Here is a 25,006-nt window from a genome sequence, read left to right as displayed (position 1 = left end):
AACTAGAAATAAAATAAATAAATAAATAAAAACAGATTTTATTTTGTTATAAAAACAAAGTTAAAATCTGATTTATATAAAAATAAAATAGAAAAAGAATTAACTTATTTGATTAATTTCTTCGAATAATAAGCTGATCAAGTCCAATGTTTGACACTGTGTCCTTAAGACAGATTTGTCCTCTCTATGGCACTTTCAGAATGTGGACGTTTATCTCCCAGGAAGAAATGATCAACAACAAATAAATGCAGCACTACAATTTATTTGTTCAACGAACACACTCAGTATATACACTCTTTCTCACAGAAAAATAATAGAATAAATGCAACAAAATGTAGAGATGAAATTGCAGCAAGGATGGACGAAAAATTGGAGTAGAAATCCAAATGAGGGACTAGTCTATTTATATAGATGGAGTGGTGGCTTGGTGGCTGCTAGTTTTGAATTAAACAGGTACAATACCTGTTCAATTTAAATTAAACAGATACAAATCTGCATGCACTGTTTGGTTTGAATTTTGCGTGGATTTGAATTTGAATAGAACATATTCAGTTTTGGACAGACCCGAAATTGTGCAAAAATTCCTGAAGAGGTGCAAATAAAATTTGAATTTAATTTCCAACCAGAATTTTGAAATAAAAACGGGCAGAATTTATTTCAAAATAAATAAAATAAACTCAAATGTTTTTGGCTCAAAAAGATTAGTATTGGGCCGGACAAGCCCAACCCGATCGGAAGGGCGGTTGCGCGCGCGTGTGGTGATTTTTAAGTCCAATGGGTTTAACCCATTTTGCCCATAACCTCCCTCCTCTCTACAAAACTTGGGTACCCCTTGGGCACACTCCAAGTTTCAATCCCATGCCTTATAAACCCACTCAAAACTTCTCACCAAATCAATGTGGGATAAGTCATTTTCAACCTTTTAGGATTTTTCACCAAAACTCCATTTTCATGGAGCGCATTTTGACTTCAATTTCCCATTCACTCGATAATGGTTTTAAGCAACCAAATATACTACGTGAATCACAATGCGGCATACAACGTGTTACTACTTTGACCTGTGAAAATCAACGCACGGGTTCCACCTAAATATTAGACCAAACTTAAATTTTTTTTTTAATTTTACCCAAAATTTTTCCAGCCATCTCTAACGGTATATATATCATAGGAATCAATCAATTGTGATGTGAAGAAATCATTATGTAAGTATTGAAATCAATTACTCCCTCCGTCCCAAAATATTAGTCCCTTATTCTATTTTTCATTATCCCAAAATATTAGTCCCTTTTCAAAAATCAAGTACAAAAATAATGTGAATTTCCTATTTTGCCCTTCTTTTAAATTAATAAACAATGTAAAAAGTACAATTATGACATTGATATTCCCAAAAAATATACTATCAAAAGGGTAATTTTGAAAAATTAACTTTTTTCAAATACAATAATTATACTACCAAAAAAAGTTGAATTCCCCAAAAGAAACCATTATTTTGGAACGGAGGGAGTATCATCCTTGTTTTATCTCTTTCCAAACTAAAAGATTATTATCTAGTATGTAAGTATCATCACATGACATAGTTTATTTAGTTGGGTACCATCAGAATATTATGTCACATTGGTTATGCGATTGTCCAAACTAATGGCATAGTGATACGCAAGGGTGGACAAACATCGGGCTAGACTGGGGTTCAGACCAGACCAACATTATATAGTGTATGTGTCATTCCAAGCCCAGTCGTGCAAAAATGTTTAAATTTCAAACTTGCCCACTTAACTTAATAAATATAAACTATTAATTTTATTTTATTTTATGTCTTGAAAGGCTATTAAATTATTTAGACTATTTGAATAATTATTTGTATTTGGTACATTAACAAAATTTAATTGTAAAATAAATATGATCATTTAAGAAATGCTTTAATTTAAACTTTAGAAAGAGGTGTATATATATATATATGTACTATTATTTATCTATTATTAATTTTCTAATTTATTTTATAACTAAATAATATATATAAATTAAAATTAATATTTTATAAATAGGTGGGCAGGGCAGCTAGGTTAAAACTTTTTTATCCAAGCCTAACCTGAAAATTAAATGGTTTCAAAATTTCAATCTTATCTGATTCCATAAACTAAATATATATATATATTTTCAAACTCTCAAAAATATTGAGTTAGGCTGGCGAGCCATCTGGCCAATAGTCATCTTTAGGTAAATCTAACATGCGAGACATGATAATTCACTCTTATTATGTAATTGGAAGATAAAAGATGATCCACGTAGTGTAAATTATAATTTCCCATTTGCTAGAATATCATATAGGGAACATCATATAATATTATTTAATAAATTTCCATTATGATTGGGCTAACTATGCGAGTTAATGCCCTTTATCACTCGAATGAAAGCTATCTCTGTAAGCTTATGCGTTGTTAAACAAGCTTATAAGTTAGTTTATTAATTTATTGGCTTATTTGAATTACACTATATCAATATTTTTTGTATATTTTTTTCATACTAAGTCAAAAAATTAACTTATAAGTCACTTTCCAACACAACCCAAAGTTTTAATGTTGGAGAAATAGGATTAGAAATTCAACAATGCTGCGATTAAAAATAAAAAATAAAAAGCTTCAAAATTAATAATATGTAGGTTAGTTATATTTGAGTGTATTCACATTCACCAAATTTAAATTTATAGTATATATTTAAAAAATAATTTTAATTATCAAAAAATATTAACTATAATTTTATGTCAAAAATAATGTGTGAGTTATAAATTTAAAATCAATTAGTATATTATGAGTCATATTTAAAATAAATCTTGTGTACATTTCAATTCTAAATAAAATTGTGGATAATTTTTCTGAATAACTGATATTCAAATCACAAATGCTAAATGCACAAAAACATAAAACATAAAATCTAGTATGTCATTGAAATTCATTGCTGTGGGCCATATCTTAAAAAATTCACCCACACAATATGTAACAAATCTACGTGCATAGAAAATCAAATACAGGTTTCACCAAGAATGGATCGATTGTGTCTGTAATTTTAGTATTGCTTCACAATATGCTTTTTTTTTGGGTGAATGCTTCACAATATGCTCGCTAGGTATTTTGTGTGTAACATTTATGTTTACCTGGCATTTTTGCATTTAAATTCTAAATATTTTTCAGAGTAAAATTTTGAATATTTCTATTAGAAATCAGATCCACTTACTTGATACTTTGGTCCGCGCCATAGTTGATACTGCTATGAAAATACAGAGCCGTGTTGTTATCCAAGAACTTATACGAATCATGCCACTGTAAAGTGGCTTTTTCCTAAAGTTTCCTGTGTATTGTGTGGTTGAAATTTAATGTTAAAAAATTGATGTGACTTGTCATTAAATCACAACCACATAATGCACCGCTCTAGGAAACTTTAAGAAAAAAAAACTTTAGAGAATCCTTGCTTGGCTTCAAGGGGAACCTCATCATCTGTTGTTTGAACCAAACACACCGTTACGTTGCCACCCTTGATGATATAAAGCAATTCATGATAGACCTGTTCTTCGCTCATCGAAGCTGTAACATTAGCCCAAAACTTCCCATCAATATCCAGTCGAAAGCTCGGCGGCTTTGAAAGCCCATCGCAGTTTCCATATATAGTAGAATCCGGTTCGAAACAGAAACTTGTAGTACTGGGTGAAAAGGGGTAAGTTGTAGCAGTTCTTGTTGCCTTTGGGGAAGAAATGAAGGCGGTTCATGGCCTGAATTACTGTGTGTTTGGTTGGGAGGATTTTGATGATCTGGTTTTTTCCTGGTTTGATGAAGTCTTGGTCTGTGTGCCATTTGAGGATACCATCTGGGGTTTAGTAGGTTGGATTTGATGACCCGCAATCGATGAGGAGGTTTGCGTAGGCAGAAGATATTCTAACTCAAATGTTAAATTTATTTTTAAAATTTAATGATTCGACAATTTATTAAAATGTTTAAAATAATTATTTTTCATATCTTCTCTAATTATCAATTAATTATTTATTTAGCACATCACAGGGTTAAAAAGAAGATTTGTATATGATTTTCTTAAAAATTAATTAGAGGATTTATATTAATTTGGACCAGAAACTTCAAATGATGTGAATACTTGGTTGCCTTACCTTTTGAGGAAGAAGCTCTTGGAAAGGGTTGAGCAGATATAGTCAGCAGCAGTGCCACCACTAGTTTCAGTTGATGCATGGAGAGAGAGAGAGAGAGAGAGAGAGAGAGAGAGAGAGAAATTTCATTCCATAAACCACCCTTCACAAGAAATGATAGCAGTTGGAGTTATAGAAATTTCCCAAACACAACTTGCCAAAGGACCATAGGGATTACAGAACATTTTTCCCATTTGTAAATTTAGTTTTTTGTCACTATTATTAGAATATTTATTTTTACATTTAATTTGTTAAAAATATAATAAAAAATATATTATAATCTGAATTATTAATCACCACGATGATAATTTAATATAAAATGTTTAAAAACCATGGCATATTGATAGGCTGCCTATGTATTGAATAACAAGGAACACAATTAATTTTTAACAAACAATCTATGATGACAATTCACCAGACAAATAATTAATATCCTATCTTTTCCATCAATTATATTATTATAGAGTACCGTGTGATCGTACTCCAGACTACCGAATAATCACCCGATAGAAAAAATTGGACAACTTAAATAATCACCCGATAGAAAAAATTGGACAACTTAATGGTTGTGTTTGTTTCGGGGGATTAAATCATGCCATACAATTGGATTGGATTGGGCTAGATGTTCTGCTCAATTCTAAATTTCATGTTTAGATATTAAAATAAAATTTTGGATTAATAGTCTCTCCTATATGTGTTTTCCCTGTTTGGGATGGATAAATTACACTAATCTCTCTTTGAATTTTGTTAAAAAATAGAGTAAATCTCATAAATTAGCATAATTACGTTAGGTCCCTAAAATTTTTAATTTACATAATACTTAAGTCTTATTTTTATAAGCAATTTATTAGTTATATAATTAAAAAAAGAATATTTTCATATCTTGTACGCTAATAATGTGCATTTTACCATATTCATCTTTATATATTTTACCATATTTATCTTTGTATACTTATATTATATGTATTAATTATGGTCATTTTAATTGTACTAAGAGATAAGTCAGTGTAATTATATTAAAATTGTAAAATTTATTATATTTTTTTTCGAATCTCATAGTCAGTATAATTTACTCAAAAATAAATACTTAAAAAAATTATTGAGATCAATTGACACCACCCATATATGTGACTATTTAATCTCTGTCTAGTGATTCCAAATAAAATGAGATAACATAACATACAGAACAAAACTTCTGGGAAATGGGCCTGTTATCAATACCCGATGCGAAATGGGCTTAGTCAGGACATTTCCTGGTCCAGCAGATCAAAGGACCAATAGAAAATGGCTCGGGCCGCTGCCTTCTCACCGAATTCAACCGAAAAGGGAAGCAAAACATTTTTTTTTAAACCACATTTATCTTGAAATTTGTTAAAATATTATTTTTGTATGTGAAAATGTAAAATATTTATTATAACATAATTGCATATAAACCTTGTTAGGACTAAATTATTTTGTATATTTATTAGTGACATTTTCAAAATCTTGTCGCTAAAAATCTTTTTGAAGCGACTATTACCAAAAATTAATTCACAAGGCATGTTTGTTTGGCTGTCTGGGAAAGATGATTGAACTAATTGCTCGTAGGATCCACTTAAAAAGTGTTTGGTTTGGGACATGAGGAAAGGGTTTAACCAACTATCCACTTGGACTAATAATCCCTGTCATTGGTAGGACTGCCTACCAATCCCATAGATGGGTTGGGATTACAAATTGAGTGAGCGAATTAGTAAATTTTTATATGATTTTAAAGCAAAATTTATTTTTTCAAAAAAAAAATTATAATATTAAAAAAATACTAAAAATTAAAAAATATTAATTTTATATATTAATATTATCTATAGTATTACTAATCTGGTGGTGTACAAACAAACACTCTTTATCCTATATCTCTAACTTAACAACCATCACACTAATAATCTTCTCACTTAATCCCACCATATTCTTAATCTCTTCTATCCTATGGAATCAAACAAACATGGCCTAAATATTTTATACAAACAAAAATTCATTTTGAAGACAAAAAATAAAAAATAAAAAAAATTAGTCCATCAAACTCGTTCCAGTGATCACTAGTGATCACGTACCACACTCTCTGCCAAACCATGACTAGAGTCAATTACTTACACGATCATCTAATCTTGCATGAGGTTATCAAATTTCAAAAGAGAAAGTAACTACCATTGACTTGGAAAGTATAGACATTACAGATGATACGTAGAAATTTGACAATAAGCATCTCATGGGCAAGAATAATTTCTAACCGAATTTACCCTCCAGAATCAAGAAAACAATTTCCCCTGTTTTCTCGGTCATGATTGTTTTGAACTTTGAGCAGGAAAAAAAAAAAAAAAGAAGCATTTCTTACGCCCCATTCTGAAATACTTTGGCATACAAAGCTTTTTAAATCGCATACATTCTCTTGTACTCGCTATTCATAAGCTCTGAATCTGACATCACTGATTGTGAACCTGACCGTGACCTACTATTCATCGAGTTCTTTCGTATGTTCCTCAAATTCGAGGCCTCAATTCGGTGCATAACTACCCAATAACACATTGTCCCCAAAGTTGTAGCCATTATTGTTGATCCTATGATTGTCACTCCAATTGCAAGCCACTTTTCATGCTCACCAACAACAACAAATGACAGAGCTAAAAATGACACTGAAATGAGTGCACAAGCCAACCACATTAGCTTGTTTATCACTGCCATCATTTGCTTCTTTGCCTTGCTCTCTATCACCACCACTGAGGTTTGTACCACCACAACTGCTAGAGAAATGAAGAGGGCAATGGCGTCGAAGACAAAGAAGATCAAAAATGGGGTTCTAGGAGCGATTCTAGCTTCCCCAAGGGAAAGCCCAGAAGGGATGTTTTCTGGGTCATCGACATACTGGCCAGGCACGGTGAAAATGGCTGCGAATGCCACAGTGGCAATGAGAACCGCGACAACAGTTGTGGAGTTGATTGCGTTGTTTAGGCCTTCAACATGCATTTTGTTGACCCGCTTGGCAATGCCTTGCACGCTTTTTCTTGTTTGGCGAGTGTGTTTGAGCTGGTTGTGAACTTCGTGTTTGATGTCACTGACTGTTTGTTTCAATTCGCGGGCTGGATTGTTTGCTTGAGGCCTGAGGGCTCGGACACTTTGCACGCCATGCTCTCTCAGGATGGCTGCAACTTTGGCCTGCCCTGTTTTCTCTGCCGTGTCAAAGGCAGTTTCATTAGACCTGTTGACAGCTTTTGTGTCGGTTTCATTGTGCCCCAATAGCAACTTAACAATCTGCACAATTCAGATTTGTTGAGAAAATTATATTTCAGCTCATGTTTGTGTTCATAAATGTTATATTTCACTCAATAAACAACACAATTACAACAAAATTGAACAATAATCGAGTAATTATAAGGCTCCACCATTGACGATTGGTCAAAAAGATAGAAAAAGACCAATAATTTACCTGAGCTCTTCCTTTTCTTGTTGCTATATGCAATGCTGTGTTGCCCTTGGTATCAACCATGTTTAACAAAGAAGGATCGGCCTTAATCAGCTCCTCCACCACTTCAAGGCTCTGTCCTTTCACCGCCATGTGAAGCGCAGTCTGCCCCTTCTTATCGTTCCTTGTTGCAGCCCCGAGATCTTTACACACAAGTGCCTTCACGACTTCCACGTGCCCATTTCTAGCTGCAGAATGCAGCGCTGTTTTCCCGTTACTTCTAGCTATAGTGGCCAAGCTGCTCTCCGACACCAAAAAAAGATTCACCACCTCTATATGCCCTTGTGTTGCAGCCGTGTGCAAAGCTGTCGTGTTTGATATGTCAACTGTCATAGACAACTCTGGATGGGCCTCCATTAGTACCTTCACCACCTCTGCAACATCCCAAAATCAAACTCAAAAACAGAAAATATGAGTAATCAAACGGAGAAATTTCTCTGTTTTTTTGTTTTTGTATTTGGGATTTTAGAGACATACCCAAATCTCCTTGTTTGGCAGCAATGTGCAATGCATCAAAGCCATTTCTAGCTTTGATGCTAGCTGCTCCAAGATCATAGTACTTGATCATTTCTCTGACCAATTCAACATACCCATATTCGGCGGCAACATAAAGGGCTGTTTCGCCGGCTTGGTTTTGCTTCAACAATAATTCTGCTATGTCTTCCTCTGCTTCGGCACCAGTTAGGATAGTCGTTATGACAACGAGCTGCCCCGCTCTAGTGGCAGAGTGCAGGGGAGAGTCATCGCGTTTCCCGGTTAATTGTTTTGTCATCTTTTTCCGGGGAGTGCTTTGCAACCCTGCTGGTGCCTCCATGGTATTCAAATACCCAAAAAAAAAAAAAAAAAACTCTCCTTTGCTATTGAGTAATGCAGAGTCTCTTCTTCTTCCCCTCAAAAACCCAGATGAACAATCGCATTTTTAATCCCAAAAAAAAAAAAAAGAAAAGAAAAAAAAAAAAAGGAGAGAAGAGAAGAACAATGTCTATTTGATGCAACACAGAAATAAAATCATCTAGATTGCTTCGGAGCTCAAAGACTGTAAAGAAAAACAAAAATTGGAATTTGATTTCTGTCTGTTATCTGCGGGTTACATCTCCTGAATAACCCAAATCAATGTCCTGTTCACAAACAAAAAATCACAGGTCATAATCATTCATTTCAGACAATCTAATTTTTTTCTTTTGCTTACCTTGTGGCAATGATAATTAAGCAAGTTTTATTTCATATTCCAAACAAGAACCTATACAAGTATCTACCAAACAACCCATCAACTCCATTTGCTTTGTTCTTTTTATTTATTATTTATTTTATTTTTCCTTTTTCTTTTGTGGTCTCCATGGAGTACAACAAAAAAGATTGAATTGAATACAAAAGCAGAGAAAAGAAGAATTTAAAAAAACAAAAAACAATGAGGCTCCATGTTTACCTGGGTGTGAAGAAAGGTGCACCTTTTGCTCTCCACCATCAAAAACCAAAAAACCCATGTGTGTTTATACATATCTATGTGTGTGTATATATATATATATATAGAGAGAGAGAGAGAGAGAGAGAGAGTGAGAGAGAGGCTATGGGTTTATGATGGAATTACCCTGTAATTGGTTCAGAGAAAGGGGCAATCCTTGAAGCTCAATATATTGGAAGAAAGAAAGGTGAAGAAAGAAGAAATGGTGGAGAGGACAGGGGGACATGAAAGGCACATGTAAGCAACAAGAAACCTTTTACATATGCAAATCTGAATCACACCCAAACACAGAGCTCTTAATTAATTAAAAACAAACCAAACTTTAGAACCAATAAAGCTGGGCCTTTTGTAAAGTTGATGTCGATGATGAGGTTTTAGCAGATAAATTAAGAACGAAAATTAGACAAAAGAAAAGAGAAAAAAGAAATTGGTTAATTACACAAAAACCTGTTTCAACTATTACTATATATCTTTTTATATATGCAGCTTATTACAAAATTATGTAATTTTATCACAAAATTTTATAACATTAATCACAATATATGTAAATTTATCACAAATTAGCGTAATAAAAAATATCATAACTAAGCCACACACGTTTGTTACATAAACCATAAAATTTTGGACATTTTGTTATGTTAATTTGTAGTAAGATTACGCATTTTGTGATTAATGTTGTAAAATTTTATGATAAAATTATACCAATTGTGATCTAATTATGATAGAATTATAAAATTTAGAATGATTTAAATAAGTGCATTTCTTGACTTTTTACAAAAAAAAAATGTATAAAAAAATAAAGAAACAATATGACTTAAAAAGGATAAAAATAAAATAAAATAAAATATTTATATAGTGTACCCCAAACAACTCCTATTAATAGGGTAGATTATTCTAGTCTCCTTGAAGTTTGGTGTATTTTCCTTTAAATTTGATGAAAATACAATAAATGGTATTAAATCACTAAAATAAATACAACAATATCATATGCACCAATCAGTGTACCAATTAGTGTATCAATATATATTATGATATTATTATTAACTCCACCCATTATACAAATTACAAATATCAAAAATCTCTAAAATTATATCACATCATCAATTGATATATTAATTAATATACCAATTGATACATAGAGGCATTATTCAAATAAATAAGGAATAACTGGTATGACTAACAAATAACAAAAATATTTGACCTACTGAATTTCCTTTCGACCAAATTGTCCGAATAAATATTCGGTGGATATAGTAGTATTGAACAAATAATTGATGAAAATAGAGTTAAATATTATTTGAATTACAACTTTAAGATTGTGTTTGAATCATAGATTTGGGTGAGAATTTGAGAAGAAAAAATGAAATAGTGTGTAAAAATATTGATGAAATGTAACTATATTTCATTCACATTCACATTTCCTTTTCATTTTTCAAAGGTCTATCTAAATCTATAAGAGGATTTTTTTTTTTTTAGGATCCATAATATTAAGATTTTATAACATAAAGGAATTTCTCTGGACTTTTCACTCTCTAGAGAAATTCTGGACTTTCTAGAGAAAGAACATCATCGTTAACAAGAGAAAAAACCTTAAACTAGTTACTAATTTTTCAAAAAAAAATTCAAAAAACGAGTTCTAAAAAAGGAACCAAACATCGCAAGATGGTAATAGTGGAGAAATATTTTCATAATGGCTAAAGTCCCTTAACATTTTTCTAGAGAAATTTTGATTTAGAAAAATTATGTGTAGAGAATTTCTTTGGGTTCAAACCAGAGAAAATTGAAATTTCTCTGAGTTCAAACTAGAGAAACCTAGAGAAAATTAATTTCTCTGACTTTGTTCACAAGTTTTTTTGTCTTTGTTTATAGAGAATTGAAATTTCTTTGGCTTTGTTCACAGAGAATTTCCCTAACTTTGTTCACAAATTTCTTTGTGTTTATTCACAATTTTGAATCAGAGAAAATTGTTTTAACCAAATCAGAGAAATTTTAACCCAATGATTTTAAACTAGAGAAAATTATTTTAGTCAAACGAGAGAAATTTTAGCACAAATTTCTCTGTGTTTGTTCACAATTTTAAACCAGAGAAAATTGATTCCAATGTATCCACGTATCTACACCAAACAAATCCTGCACCAAAAAGAAATCCCTTCATCAGTTCTTGAAAATTATCTAGTATAAAATCTGATATATGAATCATATATAGACATTGTTACCCAAGTAGACCAAGGAGTGATCTAAAAAAAATTGTTTTAATCAAACTAGAGAAATTTTAGCACAAATTTCTCTATAAATCTCTCCCTCTCTCTCTAAATCTCTTCCTCTCTTTCTCTCTCTACTGTTGTAATGTAATGCAACTCCTCTGAGCTTCATTCTCACACCTCACTTCTATTTCTCTTACACACACACACACACGGACAGATAAGACAAAACAATTCTTTCTCAGATTTCTCTTCTCTCTCTCTCTTGATTTCAGTGTCTATCTTTGTAATCTCTGTGTCTCTTTTCATTCTTCAAGTTTCAAATTTTAGATCTCAATCTCTCTCTCTCTCTCTCTCTCTATATATATATATATATCTTCATTATTGTCATCGTGTGATTGAAATTTCAATACTATGTAAAAATCACTACGATTGAATATTAGTATCATTTGAAAGCTAATTCTAAACCTAGAGAGAGTGGTGTTGGATTTCAACGTTGATGTGGTTACGGAAGAATCAACTTGGGATGACCTTGAGAAGAAGAAAATCGAGACGAGGAAGCTTCTAAAGGGTAATGATTCAAGAACTTCGAACTCTTCCATCGTAGTCAATGCCGATGAAGCTCCGAATAATGCTGCGGACGAAGACTCCAACTCTAACATGATCTCTCTAGATCATCGTCATCGGCAACCTCATTGTTGAGGCTGTAGTGGTTGAATCTCTTGTTAGCGGAATTAGAATGGTTGTTTTCTGTTGAAGAAAAGAGAGAGAGAGAGAGAGAGAGAGAGGGATAGGGGTTGTTTGGTGCGAGAAGAGAGAGGAGAGAGAATGAGAGAGTGAGTGCTATATTAGGTGTAGGTGAGGGATCTTAAACTACAAAAAAAATTTATTGTTGGCCTCTCTCATTAGTAAAAGTTAGAGAGGGATGTTAGATCTTTCTCAATTTATAATTTAAACACAATTTAAGAAAACCTAATATAATTATGTCAAAACTGTGGAATTATTATATATTTTTTTCAAACCTTAAGGGAGATATTGTAATAAATTCATAATAATAGAAACAAATACAGCTACTTTGTTTTTGAAGCATTTTTTAGTATTGGATGTATTAAATGTTTCTAGGTTAAGATATGTATCTAATTCTAAACTTTTTGTACAAAGCTGATATTAATATAAATATCTTTTGTTTTGAGTTATATATAAAAAAGAGTAGGAATTCTACTTCTTAATCCCCAAAACTCCAAGCTTAGATCGGAGATTTGTACAGTTATTATAAATATAGAATGACATTTGTATAAATTTTACAATTAAGATCTTGTTACCGTGTGCTTTTAAAACACTTTGTAAACTAATTTTAAAATATTATACAATGATTATTGTACACATTTTTATACTCTTTCTGTCCTAAAATAATAGTCATTTTTAGGAAATTTAACTTTTTATTATATTACAATTAATTACATTTTAAAAATATTAATTTTTTAAAATTATCTTTTGATAATATATATATATATATATATATTTGGGAATATCAATGGTAATAATTGTATTTTTTTGTTATTAATAAATTTAAAAGGACAAACTAGTAAATTCATATTATTTTATTCTTTGATTTTTGAAAAATAACTAATATTTTGAGATATTAAGAAATTAATATTTTACAATGGAAGAAATATAAATTTTATAACCTTAACGTATGATTCGAAACATTATAACAAAGGAGTCAAAATATATGACCTCAAGAGTGCAAATTGATAAAAGTCTTATAATTAAATAATTGAAATATATGAATTTATAAGTAAATAAAATAACAAAATATTGATTAATAGTTAAGAAAATTTGTTTGATTCCCATCAAGTATTATTAATTTTTTTTTTTTTTTTTGAACACCACTATAATTCGAGATTTGTCTAGTCCGTGTGACGTGACACTTTACGTGAATATTAAAATTAATTTATTGAAATATCTGATTATTAAAGCAAAGATAATTAATTTTTTTAATGTATTTAAAAAATAAAATAAAAAAGTACTCCTTCCGTTTCAAAATATTAGTCCCTTATTCCATTTTTTATTATCCCAAAATATTAGTCTCTCTTTATAAATTAAGTACAAAATAATGTAAATTTCTTATTTTGTCCTTCTTTTAAATTAATAAAAAATTTAAAAAGTACAATTATGACATTGATATTCTTAAAAAATGTACTATTAAAAGAGTAATTTTGAAAAATCAACTTTTTTTAAATGTAATAAGTGTACTACTAAAAAAAATTAAATTTCTTTAAAAAAACCAATATTTTGAGACGGAAGGATTAGTAGAGATGGTGGCAAAAAAAACAACGGTGGGTAGATTGGCTGGCATAATGAGACGCACCATATTTGTATTGTGGGCCCACTGATTTACATCACTGTCAGTGTCTCATTCAATGCTCACAAAGAGACGGTGTATTTCCCACTTTAGAGCATTACCATCAAAGTCGCTGCGTCGACTTTGATATTATTATAGGGACTCAAATTGTAAATATATTGATGTATTAGAATTGTTATTGGTTTTATTTATTTTGATAAAGTTACAATTCTTTCTCTCATGAAGTTTGGATTTGTTTATAGGGTAATTAATTTTTTATTATATTTTCTTTCTTACGCTTCTTTCTTCTGTCAATAAGAGCACTATTTTTAATACTACCATTACTGAATTGGAGCAAAGCTTCATTGTATGTATGTTGTGGGCAGCAAAACTGAACTGGAACAAAACTGGGGTCGTCCCCCAGGGTGTCCCCCAGGATATCCCATGAGAAGAAGAAAAATGCTAAAATTTTGCTTAACCGGTAGACTGCCCGGTCGTTTGCCCGGTCGACCACCCTGGCTCCTGTGTTGCTGCTATTTAGTTGTTGCTCTAGTGCTATCTTTGGTCTTATTTTATACCTATTTTAACATCATTTTGCACTCCAAAAATAAGGTTAAACACAAGGAGCATTTAAGGATTATAATGATTTAATTAAACTTTTCCAATTTAATTATAATCCATTTTTCATTACTAAAACAAATAATTAAAAACATAATACATTTATTTGCCACAAAATAATTAAAACATGAAACCTTATTCCTATGACTGACTATATAGTTGCCACAAGTGCTCAACAAGATCTTATTGGAGTTGAGAATGAATTAATCTGTTTCTGATACGGTGATTTTGTTGAATGAATTCCATAAGCTCGATTGTACGCTCATGTGACACTTGTGCCAAAGGGGTTTCATCGATTTGTTCAAAATTAATGTCTTGTGCTTCATTGTCATCTCGCTCATCCTCAATAATCATATTGTGCAATATTATGTTGGACAATCTTCACTGTATTTAAATAGATTAAATTCTGTTGTGTACAAAACAATAACAAGAATATAAATAAATAAAGAAAAGGAGAGAATATGTTTGATTACAAAAATCAAACTCGAAATAAAAATAAATAAATAAAAACAGATTTTATTTTGTTACAAAAACAAAATTAAAATCTGATTAAATAAACAAAATTAAAATCGGAATAAAAATTAAATAACTTACTTGGTTAATATTTTTTGAATAACTATCTGATCAAGCCCAGTGTTTAACACTGTGTCCTTAAGACAGATTCGTCCTCTCCGCGGTGCTTTCAGAATTTGGACGTCTATCTCCCAGGATAAAATGATCTATCAACGAATAAAAGCAGCACTACAATTTATTCGTTCGTCGAACATACTAAGTGTTTATACTCTCTATAACAAGAACTAAATGCAAAATGAAGAATAAATTTATAGCAGAAGATGGAGTACGAAAATTAGAGTATTTTTCCAAATGGGGGGGCTTAGTCTATTTATAGATGGATTGGTGGCTTTCCATTTTGAATTAAACAGGTACTGTACCTATTCAATTTGAATTAAACAGATACAAACTGTTTAGGCACTGTTTGGTTTGAAATTCAAACAGATTTAGAGTTGTTGGGTTCAAAAAACGGAAGGGCCCTGTTTAGATGTACAGAAAAAATCGAACCAGATTATTTCCGGTTAATTTGAATTATGGATTTTATTTTACCAAAAAATAAAAATAAATTCAAATGTTTTTGGCCCAAAAAGATTAGTATTGAGCCGAACAAGCCCAACCCAACCACGCACCCGCGCCCAGGCCCAGCCTAGCCCGCCCGACCGGAAGAACGGCGGCGGCGCGCGTGTGTGGTGATTTTTGGGTCCAATGGGTCTAGCCCATTTTGCCTATAACCTCTCCCTCTAAAACACTTGAGTACCCCTTGGGGCACACCCCAAGTACCAAACCCATGCCTTATAAACCTTTTCAAAACTTCCCACCAAATCAATGTGGGACAAGCCATTTTACAACCTTAAGGAATTTTCACCAAAACTCCATTTCCATGGAGCACACTTTGACTTCAATTTCCCATTCACTCGGTAATGGTTGAGTAACCAAATATACCACGTGAATCAAAACGCGGCAAAGAACGCGTTACCACTTTGACCCGAGTAAATCGACGCTCGATGCCCACCTAAAAAATAGACCAAACTTGAGAAAAAATTCTGGTTTTACCCAGAATTTTTCTACCATTTCCAACAATCCCCCACATGAATGGAATTTGATGACAACGGAAATGCAACAATATGCAGACTTTAACGAAAGAGTATAAGTCGAAAATATCTTGCATCAGGATAGGTAGTTTTCGGCCTTGAACCTTCCCTAGTGATAACCTATCGGACTTACTGGCTAACCAATGGACGCGATGCCTTGAATTGTTCAGCCGTTTGCGTAAGCCAAGACAATAGATTTCACACAAAATATCTTCTAGCACATCGTGGTTCTCACTGTTGTGTTCATTTTGGCCTTGAACGCGCCTGATTTTCATAAGTGTTTCTAGAGAATTTATCCTTTTCATTCTCATAGAATCGGCCCCAGTTCAATACTCATATAGGTGATTCTTATTGTGAGTATCTCTTTATACTCGTTTTTATTTTATACCTTAATCAAGATATAAGTAATCATTAAAAGCAAAGCTTATCCTTATACCCCTGCATTCAACATATGTTGCAGATATCACTCTCACCATAGGAATGGGTAGGGAATTTTTAATCCCTTGGTGATTTCTGGTGAGCGATACATCACTTAGTTGTCCCTTTGAACTTAGTTCTTGGGATCTCCAGTCATATAAGTAGGGTTACCATTATGACGATTCTTATGTAATAGACTTTAATCTCATCTCCTTCGATGAACTATACACTAGCTCTTTTGTCAAATCTTTTGTTAACAGATCCGCAATATTCTCTTTAGATTTTATATAATCTATTGAGATTATTCCGTTTGATAACAATTGCCTTACGGTATTATGTCGACGACGAATATGTCGTGACTTACCATTATACATATGATTCTGTGCCCTGCCTATTGTAGATTGACTATCACAATGAATGCAAATAGCTGGCACATGTTTTGGCCACATTGGAATGTCTTCTAAGAAGTGACGAAGCCATTCTGCTTCTTCTCCTGCTTTGTCCAAAGCAATGAACTCGAATTCCATTGTGGATCGTGCGATGCATGTTTGTTTTGTGGATTTCCAAGAAACAGCAGCGCCTCCTAGAGTAAAGACATATCCACTTGTGGATTTTGAATCTTTAGTATCCGATATCCAATTTGCATCACAATAACCTTCAAGTACTGCTGGATATCGAGTAAAGTTCAAACCATGATCACGGGTGAATCTTAGATATCTAAGAACCCGAATGATCGCTTTCCAATGGTCTTCTCCGGGGTTACTAGTGTACTTACTCAATTTACTGATAGCATAAGCTATATCAGGACGAGTACAATTCATTAGGTACATCATGCTTCCAATGATTTGGGAGTATTTTAACTGAGACACTGCATCACCTTTATTTTTCGATAAGTAAAGATTGACGTCTACAGGTGTTCTAGCTAAATTCATATCATCCTTGATAAATTTACCAAGAATTTTCTCAATATAATGTGATTGAGATAATGCATATCCGTCAGATGTTTTAGTAATTTTCATTCCTAATATAACATCTGCGACCCCCATATCTTTCATATCAAATCTTTTGTTAAGCATATGCTTAGTTGATTTGATCATGTTTTGACTGCTTCCAATGATAAGCATGTCATCGACATAAAGACAAACTATGACATATCCTTGGTCAGTGTTTTTAACATAGACGCATTTGTCACATTCGTTTATCTTAAACCCATTAGTAAGCATTGCATGATCAAATTTTTCATGCCATTGCTTAGGTGCTTGTTTTAATCCATAAAGGGATTTTACAAGTTGACAAACTTTCTTTTCTTGTCCTGATACTACAAACTCTTCGGGTTGCTCCACATAGATCTCTTCATTTAGATCACCGTTTAAGAAAGCTGTCTTAACATCCATTTGATGTATTTCTAAATTAAACAACGCTGCTATAGAAATAAGCATGCGAATGGATGTTATTCTTGTCACAGGGGAATATGTGTCAAAATAGTCCAGACCTTCCTTTTGTCTGTAACCTTTTAACAACAAGTCTTTCTTTATACTTGTCAATTGAACCATCTGCTTTCATTTTTCTCTTGAATATCCATTTATATCCAAGAGGTTTAGAACCTGGTGGAAGATCCACCAATTCCCAAGTATGATTTTGCATAATGGATTCAATTTCATTATTAACAGCCTCTTTCCACAAAGGTGCTTCAGGACCTGTCATTGCTGCCTTAAAGCTTTGAGGTTCATTTTCTAACAAGTATGTCAGAAAATTTGGACCAAAGGATTTTGATGTTCTCGCTCTTTTACTTCGTCTTGGTTCATCATTAGTTAAATCCTATTGGTCGAGACTATTACTAGTCTCTTGTGTTTGATTGTCATTAGTCTCTTAACTTTGTGTACAATCATAAGTTCTTTTCTGTGAACTTAATTCCTGTCCTTTCTTGTAAGGAAAGACATGTTCAAAAAACATAGCATTCCTTGACTCTATAATAGTATTCACATTTATATCAGGTATTTCTGATTTATAAGTCAGAAACGGATATGCACTACTATTCTGAGCATAACCAATAAACACACAGTCTACTGGTTTTGGTCCAATCTTAGTCTTTTTAGGAACAGGAACTTCAACTTTTTCCAAACACCCCCACACTTTTAAGTATTTGTAGGAAGGCAGTCGACCTTTCCACAATTCATAAGGAGTGCTGTTGGTTTTCTTGTGGGGTATTCTATTAAGAACATAATTAGCAGACAATATTGCTTCCCCCCACAAGTTCTGTGGTAAACCTGAACTTAGTAACATGGCATTCATCATTTCTTTGAGGGTTCTATTCTTCCTTTCAGCAATTCCATTTTACTGTGGAGAATAAGGGGCTGAAGTTTGGTGAATAATGCCATGTTGTGCACAAAATTCATTTAATGGTGCATCATATTCACCACCCCTATCACTTCTAACCATTTTAATGGTTTTACCAAGTTGATTTTCAACTTCTGTTTTGTAGAGTTTAAACATTTCTAAGGTTTCATCTTTACTTCTAAGTAAATAAACATAACAATATCTTGTGCAATCATCGATAAATGTTATGAAATACTTTTTGCCTCCTCTAATTTGAATAAATTTTAAATCACATACATCAGTATGAATTAATTCTAGAGGTTCGGTTTTTCTTTCAACCGATTTAAATGGAGCCTTAGTTAGTTTCGCTTCTGCACAAATTTCACATTTATGATTAGGATTAATTTCAAACTTTGGTATATGATCTAAACCAATTAATCTACGCAAAACATCAAAATTCACATGTCCTAATCTACCATAACATAAATTTGACTCAAGAATATAAACAAAAGATGTGTTATTCTTATTCATAGCAATTTTTGGTACAACTGCCATTACATTCAACTTAAAGAGACCATCACTTATGTATCCCTTACTAACATACATACCACTCTTTGTTAATACAAATTTATCAGACTCAAAGACAAGCCTAAAACCATTTTTACTTAACAAAGAACCAGAAACTAAATTCTTCCGGATGTCAGGTACATGCAGTACGTTGTTGAGGGTCAGTTCTTTCCCTGATGTCATCTTCAAGATAACTTTTCCTTGTCCAGCCACAGTAGAAGTAGAAGAATTTCCCATGAAAAGTTGTTCACCATTTGCAGCCTCATTGTAGGTAGTGAACATCTTCTTGTCCGCACAAATGTGACGAGTTGCTCCAGTGTCAACCCACCGCTCTTTGGGATTTTCAACCAAGTTAGCCTCAGACACCACAGCAGAGAGGTTGATGTCATTCACTCCGTCAGAGATGTAATCCAATTCTGTTACATTGGCCTGATTAGTGGTCTTCTTACTTGTACTTCCATGATCCTTCTTAGGGCAGCGGTAGTCAGAAGCTCGATGTCCAGTCTTGCCACAATTATAGCATTTTCCTTTGAACTTCTTGTTGCCATTGTTGTCGCCTTGTTTAGGACCATCTCCAGTAAACTTCCTCTTTTTGTTATGTGGTTTATGAACTTGTTCAACCACATTAGCCTTGGACTCAATGGGATTTTTCCTATTCCTCTTTTCAACCTTTCGGTTATCTTCCTCAATTCTTAATCTTACAATCAACTCATCCATGGTCATCTCTTTGCGTTTATGTTTTAAATAATTTTTGAAATCTTTCCAAGCTGGTGGTAACTTTTCCACTAAAGCAGCGACTTGGAATGACTCACTAAGAGACATACCTTCTGAATGAATATCATGCAAAATTATTTGAAAACTTTGAACTTGAGATATTACCGTTTGGGAGTGTACCATAACAAAATCTAGAAATTTACCGACGACAAATTTCTCCGTGCCGGCATCTTCTATCTTGTATTTCTTCTCCAAAGAATTCCACAATTCTTTTGCTGTTTTCAGAGGACTGTATACATTATACAGCATATTGTCAAGGCCATTTAGGATGTAGTTTCTGCACAGGAAATCTGAATGTTTCCAAGCATCTACAGCGGCAACAACTTGCCGATCACTTTCACCCTCTTTAAGTGTTGGAGCCTCTTCATAGAGAAACCGGGCCAAATTAAGAGTCGTAAGATAGAACAACATCTTCTACTGCCATCTCTTAAACTCGGTACCGTTAAATTTTTTCGATTTTTCTCCATGATTGATTGGTACATGAACATGGTTCTGGATAGGGACCGATGTAGGTGTAACAATAGGAGTACCACTGCCAGATGCAGTTTCAGTTGTAGTAGCCATAATCTCTTATTACAAAAATCAGAAAAAATTAAAACACAAATTAATTTTCTAGTTACTAAAACCAGAAAATAAATTATAACAACAAAATAATTTTATTTTCCTTGTTACTAAAACTAGAAAAATAAAATATCACAATAATTTTCTTCAATACCAAATAATATTCTGCAATTGTTAATGACACCAGTATATTACTACTAGTTGTCAAAGAAAAGAGACAGTATATTACTACTATCTGTCAAATAGCATAAATCACTATTTGTTTTTCCAACCAGAATATTACTTTGAAAACACAGAAAATAAAATACAATGAAGATACCAAAAAAGATTCTGTCTTAAGATTGTTGGACAATCTTCACTGTATTTAAATAGATTAAATTCTGTTGTGTACAAAACAACAACAAGAATATAAAGAAATAAAGAAAAGGAGAGAATATGTTTGATTACAAAAATCAAACTCGAAATAAAAATAAATAAATAAAAACAGATTTTATTTTGTTACAAAAACAAAATTAAAATCTGATTAAATAAACAAAATTAAAATCGGAATAAAAATTAAACAACTTACTTGGTTAATATCTTTTGAATAACTATATGATCAAGTTTAGTGTTTAACACTGTGTCCTTAAGACAGATTCGTCCTCTCCACGGTGCTTTCAGAATCTGGACGTCTATCTCCCAAGACAAAATGATCTATCAACGAATAAAAGCAGCACTACAATTTATTCGTTCGTCGAACACACTAAGTGTTTATACTCTCTATAACAAGAACTAAATGCAAAATGAAGAATAAATTTATAGCAGAAGATGGAGTACGAAAATTGGAGTATTTTTCCAAATGGAGGGCTTAGTCTATTTATAGATGGATTGGTGGCTTTCCATTTTGAATTAAACAGATACTGTACCTATTCAATTTGAATTAAACAGATACAAACTGTTTAGGCACTGTTTGGTTTGAAATTCAAACAGATTTAGAGCTGTTGGGTTCAAAAAACGGAAGGGCCCTGTTTGGATGTACAGAAAAAACCGAACCAGATTATTTCCGGTTAATTTGAATTATGGATTTTATTTTACCAAAAAATAAAAATAAATTCAAATGTTTTTGGCCCAAAAAGATTAGTATTGGGCCGAACAAGTCCAACCCAACCATGCACCCGCGCCCAGGCCCAGCCCAGCCCAGCCCAGCCCGCCCGACCGGACGCGGTGGCGCGCGTGTGTGGTGATTTTGGGTCTAATGGGTCTAGCCCATTTTGCCCATAACCTCTCCCTCTAAAACACTTGGGTACCTCTTGGGGCACACCCCAAGTACCAAACCCATGCCTTATAAACCCTTTCAAAACTTGCCACCAAATCAATGTGGGACAAGCCATTTTACAACCTTAAGGAATTTCCACCAAAACTCCATTTCCATGGAGCACACTTTGGCTTCAATTTCCCATTCACTCGGTAATGGTTTTGAGCAACCAAATATACCACGTGAATCACAATGCGGCAAAGAACGCGTTACCACTTTGACCCGAGTAAATTGGCGCTCGGGGCCCACCTAAAAAATAGACCAAACTTGAGAAAAAATTCTAGTTTTACCCAGAATTTTTTTACCATTTCCAACATATTATACAAGCCTTCATAACAATTTTAATTGACTCAAGATTTCAAGATCGTGCAAGTCCATGCACAATTGCAAAACGTGCTTGAAGCACCCCAAATGCACGCTTCACATCCTTCCTATATGCCTCTTGCGCCATAGCGAAATGTTTTTTGTTGTTTCCTTGTGGACATGGAATTGTTTTCACAAATGTTGCCTATGGTGGATATATATCATCAGCAAGATAATATCCCATTGTATACTCATTACCTTTGATGGTGTAATTGACTGGAGGAGCACGCCCTTGAGCAAGCTCAGTAAACACAGTAAACCTTTCTAGTACATTGATATCATTATGAAACCCAGGTAACCCAAAAAATGCATGCCATATCCAAAGATCATATGATGCAACTGCTTCCAAAATAATTGTTGGTTCATGGGTGTGACCAGTATACATATCTTTCCATGCAGCCAGACAATTCTTCCATGTCTAGTGCATACAATCAATGTTTCCCAGCATTCCAGGAAAGCCACGACTTTTGCCAACTACTAGTAGTCTAGCAATGTCATTGTTGTTTGGTGACCTCAAATACTGATCGGAATAAATTTCAACCACCGCTTTGACAAAATAAAATAAACTCTTTATTGCGGTACTTTTTCTAATCCTCAAGTATTCATCCATAAAATCAGCTGCTACTCCATAAGCGAGCATTCTAAGTGCTGCAGTCATCTTCTGAAGGGAAGATAAACCGAGCACTTCAACACTATTTCTTTTCTAGACAAAATATGATTCATAAGCTTCTACCGCAGATTGAATATGGAGAAAAAGAGAACGTTTCATTCGAAACCTCCTTCGAAATACATTAGAAGAATATATTGGTGGATCAGCAAAATAATCTAGAAAGAGTGTTTGGTGACCTTACAAAGAATTGCACCAAATGAATTTGCGGCGTTGATTAGAATTATGCCGTGATCTTGATGAACTATTGGCTGCTAATCATTGCCCTTCCATAACAACTATCCCAATTATCTCCAACTCATCGTCGGAGTTAGAGTCATAAAGAATCATATCATCTAGCGAATGAAGATCCACATAGAGAAAATAAATACAAAATGAAATAGCAAAATTAGGCTGATCTGGATGAAATTTAGATAGCAATTGGTTTTATTTATATTGAAAGAATATGACCGTTGAAATATGACCGTTAGAATGTAGCCGTTGGAATATGACCGTTAAAATATAATCGTTGAAATATGACCGTTAGAATATAGCCGTTTTTAAAATATGGCGATTGAAAAAAAATATATTTAAATTGAAAAAGATAAAAGAATAAAAAATAATATTTTAATGAAATAGAATTTTAAAATAGAGAGTTTGATGGAGTGTGTATATAAAAAAAAGGCTAGCTAAAATACAAAAGTGAATTTTGGATTATAATTTGACTTAAAATTTGCTGAGGTTGATGCAGATGCTCTTATTTCCTCATGTGCAAAAAAAAAAAATGTATTAGAAAATGGTAGTGCTACATTACTAATTAGTATAGAAATGATAGAGACCTCATTTTTTCTTAACCACTATTATTTTCACAGACACGTATTAATGAGTGATAGGAGGAAAAAAAATCAAAAAACAAAAAACAAAAAACAAAAGGTTAGTCAATCCCAATACATTGGGGATGATGGGGTCAAGAAAAAAGAGGTCTTAACATTCTTCCCTAATTAGTATATCAATACTAGTTATGACATCATTATTAATCTCATTTATTATATAAATTATAAATATTAAAAATATTTTAAATTATATCACATCATTAATTGATACACTAATTAATATATTAATCGATACATATGACATTATTCATTGAAAAAATTATTAATTGATCATGGACGTTACAGTCATGTCTTCCATCAATTATAATTTATTGTCTTGAGTAATATTTGGAATTTTAAATATTTTATTAATATTTTTATTAGTATGGATTAAAAGTTAAAAGATAGTTTTTAACTATCTTTTTAAAATAACTCTAAATATTTCACATGAATGTAGGATTTATATGAAACTCATATGGTGTGAATTCCACACCTATGTGAGATATTTAATAGAAATGTTGATAAAACATTTAGGGTCCCTAGCATTTCCATTATGTCTCTTCATATTCTTCAATTACCAAATACAAATTTGTACGCCCCACTCCCCTTATTTGAGTATCACGTGACTGTGCTCCAAGACTAACCAATAACCTCTCCATATATTGATCATTTTTAATTCAAAAGGCACAACAAAAATAAATAAATATTTGTAATAAAAAATTGTATAAAAATGTCAATGTAAATATAAAAAATATTATTCTCTCAAAGAATTTATAAAGAACTATTCATTAGAATGATGTGAATGATGTGTTAGCCACAATTTTAATATTAAAAAATATTTTAATGAGTTTTTTTATTTTTATTTTTTAAAAGTGGTAGTTTCATATTTCTATGACATCATTTTTGCATATTGTATTTTTGTATTTGGGTAAGGATATATAAATAAAAAAATTTACAAAATTTTCAATTTATAATCACAATGTTCAACATTATCTTCATAATTTTAAAAACATCAACAACATATTATTTTATATATGACATCTTTAGTTGCAAATCATTTAACATTTTGTTCATTTATCATTACTCATATTACTATATGTTGGCCATACCAATTATCAAATCCAAGTCTTCCAGACCATATGATCATCAATCAGGTGATAGATCATGGCATGATCTAAGTTTTTATTTATTTTTAATTTATGTTAGCCTGCAATTATTATGAACGCCACAGGATCAAAGTCTAAAGGGA

General features: G+C 32.4%; 2 protein-coding genes across 3 annotated transcripts; both read right to left on the bottom strand.

The window, feature by feature from the left end:
* Positions 1-6,345: 6,345 nt before the first annotated feature.
* Positions 6,346-9,574, bottom strand: LOC114314602 (ankyrin repeat-containing protein At5g02620). Of its 2 annotated transcripts, none has more exons than XM_028261078.2 (4): positions 9,106-9,574; positions 8,157-8,797; positions 7,644-8,053; positions 6,346-7,468 (listed from the first exon to the last, which is right to left on the bottom strand). In XM_028261078.2, the coding sequence occupies exons 2-4, from the start codon at positions 8,491-8,493 to the stop codon at positions 6,590-6,592; spliced, it is 1,626 nt and encodes a 541-aa protein (XP_028116879.2). In that variant the 5' UTR covers positions 8,494-8,797; positions 9,106-9,574; the 3' UTR covers positions 6,346-6,589. The 2 variants fall into 2 exon arrangements, with proteins under 2 accessions (XP_028116879.2, XP_082760439.1); XM_082904313.1 differs by having other exon boundaries at positions 8,270-8,797; positions 9,106-9,279.
* Positions 9,575-22,384: 12,810 nt separating this feature from the next.
* Positions 22,385-22,897, bottom strand: LOC145807076 (uncharacterized). Its single transcript, XM_082904997.1, has 2 exons — positions 22,669-22,897; positions 22,385-22,578 (listed from the first exon to the last, which is right to left on the bottom strand). Exons 1-2 carry the CDS (start codon positions 22,895-22,897, stop codon positions 22,385-22,387), a joined length of 423 nt encoding a protein of 140 aa, XP_082761123.1.
* Between the last annotated feature and the right edge of the window lie 2,109 nt (positions 22,898-25,006).

The sequence above is a fragment of the Camellia sinensis genome, chromosome 14, assembly GCF_055761805.1.
Source record: "Camellia sinensis isolate YWXY chromosome 14, ASM5576180v1, whole genome shotgun sequence".
NCBI lineage: Eukaryota > Viridiplantae > Streptophyta > Magnoliopsida > Ericales > Theaceae > Camellia > Camellia sinensis.
Note: the sequence above shows the minus strand (reverse complement) of the source record. Positions and strands in the feature narration are given on the sequence as shown.